This window comes from Podarcis melisellensis (assembly GCF_964234715.1).
Source record: "Podarcis melisellensis genome assembly, chromosome: 8".
Lineage (NCBI taxonomy): Eukaryota > Metazoa > Chordata > Lepidosauria > Squamata > Lacertidae > Podarcis > Podarcis melisellensis.
Genome location: NC_138540.1, coordinates 80400047 through 80413736, shown reverse-complemented (window position 1 = coordinate 80413736; position 13690 = coordinate 80400047). Strand labels below are relative to the sequence as shown.

General features: G+C 50.3%; 1 protein-coding gene across 1 annotated transcript in view; it reads right to left on the bottom strand.

The window, feature by feature from the left end:
* Window positions 1–3219, bottom strand: part of ATP1A3 (ATPase Na+/K+ transporting subunit alpha 3) — a 34158-nt gene extending 30939 nt beyond the window's left edge. The window contains exon 1 of the mRNA XM_081922500.1: window positions 2973–3219. Coding sequence (XP_081778626.1) covers window positions 2973–2978 — 6 coding nt within the window. The 5' untranslated portion in view covers window positions 2979–3219. The remainder of the gene's footprint in view (window positions 1–2972) is intronic.
* Window positions 3220–13690: the final 10471 nt, after the last annotated feature.

The following is a 13690-nucleotide window of genomic DNA, read 5'->3' as shown; positions in this document are numbered from 1 at the left end:
ATTCTGCGGCGCTGCGACGGAAGGGAGAAATCCCTGGCGTGGTGCCAGCGCTGCAGCAAGGCTCACCAGCCGCAGAGCCCTGTGCCAAGTGAGGAGGAGGAGGAGGAGGAGGAAGAGGCAGATGAAGAAGGCTAGCAAATGCAAATCCCCCGCCAAAGGGACAAGGCACCTTCCGCACCCTCTGGCTGCCTTTGCAGGGCTCCAGAATGAATTCCTGGGGAGGGAGCGACTGGGTCAGGGTGACCCGGGCAAGAGGAGGCAGAGTGGGGAGAGGCTGGCCTGGGGAGGAAGAGGAAAGAAAGAGGGTGTCTCTCCCCTATAAAAATCAGAGGGAATACATTGGTCTGGCTTGGGAATCCCTTTCTCTCTAGGCCCTGAATCTCCCACAGCCAAGAAGTGAGGGGTAAGGAAGCAGATCTAGGGATCCAGCTGCCTTTTCCTTTTCCATGGCCCATAATATATTAAACAAGGCCTAGAATAACCCCCCCTCTCTGTGTCCAGCTTCTCTTTCTCCCAGTATTTCCTACCCACCCCCACAAAAAAACCCACCCCTTCCTCTCTTTGCTGCAGAGAGACGCTGGCAACAAGAGCTTGCCTCTCCTTATCCGCAGACACCAAATATAGGAGCCTGTAAAGGGGACTGGAGGCAGCGAGGGCGGGGGGGGGACCTCATGTGGGAGGGGGAAGCAATGGAAGCAGAAGGGGAGGCTGAGAAGCCATCAATCCCTCCCCCTTGCTTTCTCTTCAGGGGGAAAAGAAAGCTTAATAATGGTGCGTCCCCACCCGTTCTCACTCGATGGTCCTATGCATTTCTCCCTCCCCCTCCTCTCCCCCCCCCCCACCCGGTTCCACCTCTCCCCTTCCTGCTCTTTGCAAGGTTACAGCTGCTGCAATGGTGCCCTCTCTCTCCCCGTCTCTTTGATGTGCCCCCTCCCTCTTGCCAGAAAGGAAGGCGGATTAGCTGCTCTCTGCCCATATGCTTTCCCTCCTCCCTCTCCCCCCCCCCGCCGCTCCCCGCAGCCACACACACATACACAGACAAGAGTGCTTGTCTTTTGGAAATCCGCGCCATCATTCCTCTGACCCCAGTCTGTTTCTTTCTCCCCTTGCATTCTCTCCCCAGCCCCCAGCCCAGCCAAAGATAGAGACGTTTAATGCTAGATTCCCCACTCTCCTCCCGCTGGGAACCATCAGGAATTTATTTGCGCGTCGAGAGGGAATCCTATCCCGTTTATGTCTCCCATTCCTGGTGATGATGGAGCGGCAAGGGGTCTAGAAAGCACCCCAGCTCCGTTGCTCCGGCCTCCTCCGTTTCCAAACAACATCCCTTTGCTGGGTGTTGCAATGGCTAGGAAAGGTGGCGTTGCGGGGGGCGGCGAATATGAACAGGAAAGGTGACCTTCCTAAATTAATTTCTCTGTCACTGGACGCTCCTAGGACTGTGTTGCTAAAGGACACCAAATGGGCAAAGTATATTTCTAGGTGGGTGAGAGATTTAAATAATAATAATAACAACAACAGCATATGTTGATGATAGAAGTTCAGAAATAGGGGGACGGGTGGGGGTGAGTTTCTTGTTTGCCCCCCCCCCTGGCGCCACCTACACAAAAAGAGGGGGGCTGCTGCTGCCTTCTGATGCCGCAGCCCCCACTAGCACCTGCCCCCCCGTCCAGAGGAGAGAACAGCTCCTGAATATCAATGAGGGGGAAATAACAGCGCCCTCCTCTCCCGAGCACCGCCTTTGGGTGCCTGGCGATCATTTCCTGTGCTTTCCCTTTCTTCGCTCCATCTTTTTCCATTCCTCTAAACCTGCCTCTCCCCTTCTTCCTCTCCTTTGCTCATCATCTCTCATCCTCCATTCCTTCCTCTCTCTCTCTCTCTCTCTCTCTTTTTCCCCCCACCTCCAGCCCAATGACTCATCCTTTCTCCTTCATCTCTCCATCCGGCGCTGACATCTTGTCACCCATGGGGAGGGAGAGATCTGCCTGCCATTTCCCTGCCAGCCCCTTTCCCTCCCTCTGCAAGGTTTTATCATCCCCTTCCGCCGCCCCCCACCGAGAAATCCAAGTCAAAAAAAGCGCCCCAAATTCCAGACACCCCTCTCCAAAAACATACACCCAGGAAGGAGAGTCTCGGTTCCTAAGACATGAATCTCACATCATCATCACCAAATCATGAATCTCGCTGCGCGGACACCACTTTCCAATAGATGATAAGCTTTTTGTTTATCGCAGCACAGCTAAAAATATGCCCTGAACTGTCAGGACGAGATCCACACATCCTAGCGGATGCGGAGAAGGAAAGAGGGAGGGACGCAGGGGAAAAATGGTCTCGCAGTCCTCGCTGTCTCCAAGGACAAGGACAGAGATGTGCTGCGTGTGAGCATGGAGCCGGCAGAGGGGAAAAGAAGGTGACCGGCAGGGTGGGGGCGGAGGGTGCTTCATACGGGTACCAGCTCCTCCGTTGCAGAGGGACACATGCGCTCCCCCCATGCGCAGACACATACAAATACATGCCGGGGCACACCGCACAAAATCATGATCCACAGCGATCCACGGGATAAAGGAGTCACACGGGCACCGTACACGAGTGCGCATAGACACATCTGCGCGGATTGCACAGACATTTCCCTGCTGTATATGTGAAGCGCAAGCGAGCAGAATTCGAGGCATGTGTCATCAGGAGGTGGGTGAGAGGGAGGTAAGCCAGCGGCAGATACAGGGATGGCGCGCGCGTGCGAGAGAGATAGAGATGCGGATGTACGGCGTCGTGCGCACGCGGCCACACGGGTGCATGCAATGCGGGCACGGAGGCGTGTTTAGAAGCGCAAGTACGCAACACAAGGGCACAGCAAGGCTGCCCATCGGTATACACAGGTGCAATGATGCACAGAAACCCAAAGGTGTGCTGATCAGGGGGAATTGCTTCGCTACACAGAGAATGACAGAAAAAGAGAGGAATGCGCTACTTACCCCCATGTTGGCGGCTTGGGCGTCTCAGTCTGGATGACCCAGACTCTCCTGGGGGTGTCTAGCAGGCAGGCAGGCAGGCAGGAGGATGGATGGATGGATGGAATGGGAAAAAGAGAACGAAAGAGAAAGGGAGAGAGAGAAAGAGTGAGACAGACAGAGGGGAGAGGAGGGAGCTGCCTGCGCCCCAGCCAGGGATGCTGTGCCCACGGCTGCCAGGCGCGGAAGGACAGAACTCGACGCACTCCTGCCGCTGCTGTCTGAGCCGGGGCAGCACAACAGCCAATCAGCAGCTCCTCTCCCCCTCATGCACCCACCCCGACCCACCAGCAAGCCCCGCCCCTTTTACTGCAGAATTCACCTTGCCCAAGGTGGGGAGAGAAGGGGCAGGGGATCCCCCAAGCCTGGCCTGCACAATCTGCCCCAAACCAAACCGGTTGATGGGGACCCTCAAAATCAAAGCACACACACACACACAAATTATTGGGAATATGCCAAACTCTGCTGGATCGCAGTCTCCGGAGAATCCCACAGCCTCTCGGTTCCGTAGGCACACACTTCAAACCCCATCCAGTTGTCCCCCAAAGGCAAAGTGTCACCCCACCCCCCCACGACACGCCAAAACCACAACGCATCTTCTGAACTGAACAGAATACGGAGACCCACAAATATGTCAATCTGCCAGTCCCTCGGAGGCAGCCGGAATCCCCAAATCCTTCTCAAAGCAGGTGACAAACATGCACCGGAGGCCTTTCATATCTGAGGGATACTGCTAACCTGAAATGAGGACCCCCCCCCCAACCAGGACCGACGCCGCATTGCTCCACATCACCCCTCGGGAGCACAATTCACCTCCCGGACCTGTACACACACCACACCGCCTCAAAACAATGCACGATGTGCCGAAACATCCTAAGAACACACAATCGTGATCCCCAACACACTGTGTCCCCCTCTCTCCCAAACAAACCCTATGGGAACCAGTGCCATTCAGATATATTTTCTGGGGAATAAACTCGAGGAGAAGGGAGAGAGGGAGGTCATAGCTCAGTGGCTGAGCACATGCGTTGCTGGCCTGAAGGTCTCAGGTTCAATCCCTGGCCTCTCCAGTTAAAAGGATCAGGGAGCACGTGGGAGGAAAGCTCCTTCTCTTCTCCAGGAATCCTGGAGAGCTACTGCAGGTCAGATTAGGCAGCACACCCGGCTGGAGAGGCTATTCCTCTGATTTAGTATAGGGCAGCTATACAAATAAAACCAGTAACCCCTTCAGATTCGGAGGTCACATCCAGACCATCCATTTAAAGCACATTGCTCCTCCCACCAAAGAATCCTGGGAGTTGTAGTTCCCCCCCACAGAACAACAATTCCCAGCACCCTTAAGAAACCACAGTTCTCCGGATTCTTTGCAGGGAAGCCATGTGTAGTGTGAATGTAATTTGTGCTCGGGGAGCCAAATCTGGCCAAACTCACAGAGCGAAGAGCCTGCAAACTGACCCTCTGGGGGGAAATAGCTGCTGACTGGGAGATTTACAGCCTCTTAACCTCCAAAAGGGACATGGGTGGTGCTGTGGATTAAACCACAGAGCCTAGGACTTGCTGATCAGAAGGTTGGCAGTTTTAATCCCCGTGACGGGGCGAGCTCCTGTTGCTCGGTCCCTGCTCCTGTCAACCTAGCAGTTCAAAAGCATGTCAAAGTGCAAGTAGATAAATAGGTACCGCTCCAGCGGGAAGGTAAACGGTGTTTCCATGAGCTGCTCTGGTTCACCAGAAGCAGCTTAGTCATGCTGGCCACATGACCCGGAAGCTGTATGCCGGCTCCCTCGGCCAATAAAGCCAGATGAGCGCCGCAACCCCAGAGTTGGTCACGACTGGACCTAATGGTCAGGGGTCCCTTTACCTTTACTAACCTCCAAAAACATACACAGTAATATAGAGATTGTTAACAAAGAGAGTTTTCCAGACATAACCATTGGAGAATGACTGGCACCTTGACCAACCGACAATTCCCAGGACTCCTTGGGGATAAACCATGATATTTGAATTGGTATGAAACCACTGCTAATGTGCAGTGATACCATCTGAACACATGTTTTGTTTTTCCTGAAAGATAAGTGGATCCTCTGGTTTGTGCATTTACACACACACACACACACACCACACCCCACTTTCCTAACTGCACACAAAATATGTGGCCTCACAGTCCTTACCACATTTCACCCCATCAGTCACAGAACCTGCATTGCACTAAGGCTTCCCTTTAAGCTGATCATGTTTATTTGCTTGAAAACATCCGTATAGAATGGTGGAATTCTCTGCTTGGCAGCTGTTCGTGTGAAAAGGATCTCAGGACTGCAGTGAACATGAGTCAGCACTGTTGTGTACCTACAAAGAAAACTAAGGTGATTTTAGGCTGCATTCATAAAACCACACCTTGCAAGTCATCGCAACTAGGAGTCAGTTGCACTTTACTCTGCACCAGTTCGACCTCACATTGTTTCCGCTCTTAAGGAGGACGTCCCAGCCTTTGCAAACCTGGTGTGCTTCAGATGCATCAGGCTACAATTCCCATCTGTCCCTGTCAACATGGCCAGTGGTCAGTGATGATGGACGCTGAAGTCCAAAACTACAAACTAGTCTGGCATTATAGTCTCATGGAGACAGGACCTGGAATATAGTAGGACATGTTCACAGGGATCTGAATGCCTCTGGCATGACCAGACACCTGTACAGTGCCACAACATGGCCATTACACAGATGTCAATACCCTACCAGTTGCAATAAGCTTGCAAAATATTTCCCTGCCTCTGCAATAAACAAGCAAGCAAGCAAACAATCAAAGCTTCTATCTTGACCTTCCTTGGAAAAGCTAAGTTTGGTTCAAGTGGGGCTCTCAGTGAGTTCTTGGGGCTATGAAATAAAGATCTGAGGACTCTGGGAAAGAGTTAAAAATCAAGCTTTACTGTGATGAAATCAAACTCTAGTGAGTCAGATTACAATTCTCCCCCAAACCACCACCCCATCAGTGAGATCCAAGGTAAACATCTCCTGTAAAAAGAAAAGAATTGAAGCAATGGTATTATCTGACTGGTAACTGTTTACTGGCTCTTTTCAGAGCAAGGAGGGCCTATTCCCTAGGGATTAGTGCCAACTCCACCCTGATAGTCTCCCTGGATCTAAACTGGAGTCAGGGATTAAGAGCATCTAGGCCCCAGCATCATTTCTCAGCCTCCATCATCCCTCATTTGATCTCCATGGCAACTGGGCAAGGGGGGAAGTCCATGTGACCCAGAGTCACTGTGGCAACAGAAGGAAGGGGTTTCCACGGCAGCAAGACAAATAGGATCACTGCCCAATAGGAGGAGGGGCTTGCCACAGGTTCAGAAGGCCTGATATGGGGGAGGATAAACTTTAGGCACCCCTCATCTGTGAAAAGCTTGTGGAGGCCAGAGAGAGGGGTGGATTTCTTAATCCACCCTCTGCCTTCTAACATAATCTTTCTCCCTATCCAGGGCATCAGTAGGATGAATTAGCTGGCATTCAGTTTTGGGGTAGGAATCAAGAAGTACCTAGGAAGGGACATTCAGCCATTCCCTGTCCCTTGGCTAGTGTGAAAACTGTATTTGATTACATTTACTTCTTACCCATAATCCCTAGCTTCCCCTATTTCTCTGCTCATTTTTTTTTTGCCATTCTTTAGCATGTAAACTCCAAGGGGACAGTGATCAATCTTATTTTGCCTTTTTTCTGATTCAACACTGTACCAGACACATTAATAGGGCTGTGAAATCATAATAATAATAATAATGTACTCTTTGTAGAAATAAATAGCTGTATTAATCAATGAAGTGATTTGGTGGTCAGTGGGGTGGAAAGGAAAAGATTATTCTCTTAGAATCATAGATTTGTAGAGTTGGAAGGGACCCCGAAGGTCATCTATTCCAACCCCCTGCAATGCAGGAATCTCATCTTAAGCATCCATGACAGGCAGTCAACTCTGCTTATAAACCTCCAAGGAAGGAGAGGCCACCATTTTCTGAAGGAGTCCGTTCCACTGCCTAACAGCTCTTAATGTCAGAAAGTTCTTCCTGATGTTTAGTCAGAATCTCATTTCTTGTAACTTGAAGCCATTGGTCCGTGTCCTACCCTCCAGAGCAAGAGAAAACAAGCTTGCTCCCTCTTCCATGTGGCAGCCCTTGAGATATTTGAAGATGGCTATGATACCTCCTCTCGTTCTCCTCTTCTCCAGGCTAAAAGGACCCAAGTCCCTCAACTGCCCCAAACTGCTGGGTTTCCAGACCCTTGATCATCTTGGTCTCCCTCCTCTGCACATGTTCCAGCTTGTCAATATCCTTCTTAAATGTGGCACCCGGAACTGGACACAGTATTCCACTATACTTCTGTTGATGCCACCTAGAATAGCATTCGCTTTTTTTGCTGCTGCATCCCACTGTTGACGTATGTTAAGCATGTGGTCTACTAAGACCCCTAGATCCTTCTCACATGTACTGCTGGTAAGCCAGGTGACCCCCATCTTGTATCCTGCCAAAGTGTAGAACCTTGCACTTGTCCCTACTGAGATTCAGTTTGTTAGTTTTGGCCCAGTTCTCCAATCTGTTGTGTTGAATTCCGAATCTATCTTCTAAGCCTAAGGTATTAGCTGTCCTTCCCAGTTTGGTATCCTCTGCAGATTTGATGAGGCTGTCCTCAACTCCTTTGTCCAAGTTGTTTATAAAGACCTTGAACAACAACAAATCCAGAACACCGTGGCACCCCACTTGTCATTTTTTTCCAGGTTGACGAGGAACCATTAGTGAGCATTCTTTGGGTTCCGTTAGTCAACCAGCTACAAATCCACCCAACAGTTACGTCATCCAGCCCCAACTGCTATCTTTCAGCCTCAGATCCCCATCATCAGATACGGTGCCAGAATCTGGGGGACCATCAGAGCTGGGCTGACAACAGGGGATTTCTACACACCCCAACACACACACACACACACACACAGAGAGAGAGAGAGAGAGAGAGAGAGAGAGAGAGAGAGAGAGAGAGAGAGGGGGGGGAACTGCAGCCACAGCATGCCTAGAAACCAACTTCAGCTTCTGGTCTAAAGTGGTACCGCCACTTGCCCACCACTGAAATGTCTGTCGGGGGGCAGACCAAGAGGGTGGTAAGTGGCAGGATCACAAAGCTGGTCCATTGAGGGATCCTTCTGAGCTTCTGAAGCCCATGGCCAATGCCTAACCTAGCTGACCACTGGCTCTAGGCCTGCAATATAATCCTAAGGAAATTGACCTCCCTTATAGGATTACTAGTACATAAGTGCAGTACTTTGGACACTCAAAAAGTGCCATGGGCACTGGTACAGCTAAGTAGTTTTAGCCCCTAGATTTGTGGCTTTAATTGCCCCCCTTTAATTGCCCCACATGTACAACTTCAGTTGTGAAACACAACCTTGACATTTCTTTACTCCCTCAACCAGCCGCTCCACACTTTTCACAACTATCACAACATTCCTGATGTGTTAGCAAACAAAACAATAAGTTTACCAACGCTGTTTAAAAGAAAGGAAAATGCTCTGAGCATCTGCAGTTTTACCTTTCACACTCACTTGAATCCTAGCACCATCATGACCACAGAAATGAAATTATGTTTCCTCCTGCTGTTCTCATGCCAATTTGAGAATAAGCACCATTTTGTCATGGGAAGGATATATCCCCCACCCAAACTTGGTTAATAAAATGAAGATCCATAGCTAAACATATGCCTGGCTGGCTACCCACCCTGCAACTCTAATATGTTTTCCAAAATAAGAAGAAAGGATGTCTGCAGGAACCAACATCACTCTCCGTGGGTCCTGGCATGCTAATCACTAGCCCAGCTTCTGTTGCTGGGCCTGTCTGCTCCTACCCCATACGCTGCTGCTCTCTGGGTTGTCAGTTGGGGGGCCCTGGACTTTGGCTCACAAAATCCACTCTGAGTTTTACCACTGCCTGTGGACATTATCTAGCCAAAGTTAAGCTCTTTGGAATCCCATGAATTTCAATGGGAGAAATGTAAGCATGTCAGTAAAATCCTCAGGGTTTAAAATCCTATTATTATTATTATTATTATTATTATTATTATTATTATTAATTGTTGACAGGATCTTTTGGGTGCAGTGACCTCTGTTTCGATTTGCTCCCTTGCAGATTCCAGAAGAAATCCATCATGTCCGCAGACTCCTGGCAACACTCATATGCCTTTGTCACGCCAACACAATATCTTTCCAGTTCAATTTCATTGACATTTGCCGCTTGCTTTCTCATGCCTTTCCCCTACTCCGGGCTCCTCTGCTCTGACCACAGGTCTCAAACCATTTCGCCCTTGCCCATTCTTATTATTTATTATGTATTGTATACATTTCCAAACTGTCCTTCAATAGAAATTTTCTGGGCAGTTTCCCATCGTTCCTTTTCTCCTCACTCCCTCCCCGCCCGCCCCGCCGCCGCCCCGTTCCCTTTCAATTCTCAAAGGAAAAGTTTGCCAAGAACTCTTCCCATCACAGCCGCCTCTTCTGGAACCTGATTGGCTGTGAGCTGTAAATGGCTGGCATTCCATCTGTGGCCAAGCCCTGCAACGCAGTCCTTGTTGATGGTGCTGAAATGGACAGCTCCATTCCTGCTTGAAGCAAGCAGGCTGTTCTTTCTCCCGCTTCTCTCAGAGCACACGCACCAACACAACCACTTCCCAGAATCCTGGGAACTGTAGTTCGTTAGAGGTGCGGAAAACTGTTGGGAGACCCTTAACACACACAGAGGCAAACCAGAGTTTCTAGTTTTTGTGGGGAGGGGAGCCATGTCTGTTTAAAGCGGCACAACAGTGCTTTAAATGCACCGTGCGGATGTGGCAGGCAAACCCCACATCCTCCACATATTCATGAGCATCGTGAGAACAGGCACCATAGACCAAGCCACGCCCACTTCTTCTGGTGACGTTGGATGCTCAATTCATGTAGGATGAGCTGGCTGGGGGAGCTTTTTCAGTTCAGGGGCCACATTGCCTCTCCTGGGCAGTGCCGGATTTACATATCAGCTAAACAAGCCCTATAGCTTAGGGCCCCACTCTCTTGGGGGCCCCCAAAAAAATTAAAGGGGAAAAACTGGGTGTACATTTCCAAAATATAAGATAAAAGGCAAATAAAATAAAACCTACATACAGCAACAGTGTTTTGTGTTCCATAGGCTCCTATGATGTAAGTAATGGACCCTGCCTGCTAGCCTGCTCCCTAAAATATCACTGGTTTTCTCATTTCTGTATATTGGGTGCCAGTTCTGTATGGACTGGTTGCATGGCAAGATGTGCAAATGGCTTTAGATACCTATTAGGTCCATAAATTACCATATAGCATATATTCAACACAAAAAACAGCGACAATTTGTTGTTGACAAAGAACAGCTGGACATATAAAGGGTCCCATTACCTTCAGTAGCTTAGGGCCTCATCAAATCTGGCCCTGCTCATGTGAAACCTTTCGGTGAGTCACATGCCCGTGGTGGGCGGGGCCAGAAGAGAAGGTGGGTGGAGCAAAAGGCATTGCTCTTTCTCTTGAACAGCGGGCTACATTCCAGCCAGGTAAAAGGCAGAGGTTACTACCCTTACACTCAGCTCTCCATCCTCCAAGCCAGAGGATGCACTTGGGAAGGGCATGTCTGGTGAGGGGCGGGGCTTAGGATGGGGCGGGGCCTGAGGATAATCTTGAAAGCCAGATAAAGGAGCTTGGTGTTGGCTGATCAGGCCTGAGATTCCCAACCCTCTGCTGTAGGGAATTTGGAGCCCTTGTAGTACCAGAAATAGTCTTAAGAACGGCTTCACACAAGATGAAATTTCCTGCAAGAAAGATGTGTGAGCACCGACAGGATGCTAGACAGTATGGTGCAGTGGTTAGAGAGATGGATTAAGACTTGGGAAACCAGGGTTCCAAACCTCACTGGGCCATGGAGTTCACTGGGTGAGGGCTGCTGGGACAGCTCTGCTGGTAAGAGACTCTTAATCTCAAGGTTGTGGGTTTGGGCCCCACGTTGCACTGCAGGGGGTTGGACTAGATGACCCTCATGGTCCCTTCCAATTCTATGATCTATGATTCTATGCTCTTGGGTACACCATCAATTCTCAGCCTAGCCTGCCTCACAGGGTTGTTGCGAAGATAATATGGAGGGGGGAGCCAAGTACATCACCTTGGACTCGTTAGAGCAGCAGTTCTCAACCTGTGGGTCCCCAGATGTTGTTGGACTACAACTCCCATCATCCCTCACCACTGGTCATGCTGGCTGGGAATGATGGGAGTTGTAGTCCAACAACATCTGGGGACCCACAGGTTGAGAAACACTGCATTAGAGGAAAGGTGAGGCAGGAATGCAATAATATCTAAACAGTTCGCTTTGTGGGAAGAAGGCACACTTGTCTGTTTTGTTGGGCTGACATGGGCAGGGAGGGCCACAGCTGGTGGCGCCTTTCCACTCCACTTCCCAAACAGGTAAAAACACATCCAAAAGACATGTTCACAAAGAAGTCAATCTGTATGTGTGGAACAGCTGGTAACACATCAAACCTTTCGAAATCTTTGCTGTTGGTATCTCTCTGTCTCGGGAGACAACGGAGGAGTATGCCCCACAACCTTTACTTCCCGATAAATTGCAATTCAAGTGTTCAGAAATGGACACCTGGGTGATATAAAGCCCTGTGTACTCGTCAGCCCAGGTATGAGGAATTACATGTGCAATTTGCACAACTTCTCCATGGGGGAATGCCTTCTGAGTGGGAAATCTGTCTCCCGTGACTCAGACTCTGAAGGTCAGGAAAAGCAGTTGCTCTCACGACATTTGGAAATGCCTGTGGAAGCGGGGGAAGGGAGAGCTGGTGTCCCATTATAAGAAAGCATCTGTCTCCGATTTCTGGAAGGCAAGAAGGCAAAAGAGGAGCCCTGCTACCACTGTCCAACTAGCTGAGCACCCTGCCTCCAACAGTGGACAGCACATTCAAGAAGTCTCCCAGCAGGCCATGAAAGCCGTAGCTCCCTCCCACTATTCCCCCCAGCAAGTGACTTTCAGGCTGCCCTTTTGACCTGGGGGGTCCTGCTGAGACATTGAGGCGAATGCTGCCGATAGAAGAATGCCCACAGCATCTCTATCTCTTCTCCCTGCTGTAGGACACAGCCCATGATTTGCAAGCCGAAGGTCACAGGTTCGATTCTCATCATCTCCTGGTAAGGCTTGAGAAAAGACCCCGTCTGTGTCACTCTGGAGAGCTGGTATGAGTCAGTGGCACACACTTTGCAGGTTCTGAGAGCCTTCGGCAGTGCTGCAGGATTTTGCAATTATGAAAGCAGGTTGTTTCAGAGGGCGCAGGGTTGGAGGTGGGCCTTTGCCTATCAATCCCAAGGAGAAGGAAGTGGGGTTTTAATTCCTCATCAAGGGATGGAGAAGGTTCACTGATGATGAAGAGGAATAATAGGGATTTTGAAAGAACAGGCGCAGACAGAAAACCGCTGTGTATGTCCATAAGTGTGATTACTATCCATGGGGGGTTCTGTGCCTTCCCCACCTCCCCCCCCCCCATCCATGCTGCTCTTGCCATGTGCACCCGGGTCTGTGGGTCTGGCTAGGCATTCTGCATCCTGTCTCTCAGTCTGGGTCTTCCTCTTCCTTCACCTTGATTCGTCCTTCCTCCCTCCCCGCTGCGGTTGCAAAGCAGAAACCAGGTGGCCAGGCGGAATCCCAGCCCCTCCTGCCTGGAGAGAGTCAGAAGGGGAAGGGAAGCCAAAAAATCTCTCAAAGGCACCGATTCCCTCCCCCTGAACCTCCCCAGCACCAATCCAACAGCCATCCGGAATTGCACATTTGCAAATTGCCAGCCAAACCACATTCCCCCCCCCCCGGGGTTTTGTTTTTCAGCTCTGGAAGCAGAATGGCTGGAGATGCTGGTGGGAGGCAGCGGGGGGGGGGGGATCTCACTGTGCAGAGCCTGTGATCCTGGGTTCTGGCTGCATCTCTGGGAAGGCAGCAAAACTGATGGCAGGCCATGTTCCTCAGCAGCGTTAAACACTGGTAATTGAGCTGGAAATGGGGCAGGGCTGAGAGCCTGGACTCCTGGTATGATCGCCCTTTCTGCATTGAAATTAGGGGGGGTCTGTCAAATTAGAGGAGATGTGGACCAGAACCTCTAGGTTCTAAGCAAATGTAGATCCCCCCTCCTCCTCTCTCTCTCTCTCTCTCTCTCTGTGTGTGTGTGTGTGTGTGTGTGTGTGTGTGTGTGAGAGAGAGAGAGAGAGAGAGAGAGAGAGAGAGAGAGAGAGAGAGAGAGAGAGAGCGCAGCCTAAACTACTTTGCAGGGGTGTTGTGAACTGGGCTGCCATTGGGGTGGGCCTCTGGGGCACAGAACTGGGGTCCTGTTCAACAAAACGAGCCAAATGCAGAAAGGGTGGCTTATTACATGCAGGACCATCAAATTGTAGAGCTGGAAGGGACCCTAAGGATCATCTAGTCCAACCCTATGCAGTGCAGCTGTCCCATGTGGGGATTGAACCTGCAACCTTAGCATTATCAGCACCATGCTCTAACCATCTGAGCTATAAATGAAGTACCATAATTGACATTACCATTGGAAGGAGGAGGTCATGAAGCCATTAAGTCCAGCATATAAAATCAATTGCTTTAAGGGTGGGTTGGTTGGTTGGTTGGGGTTTT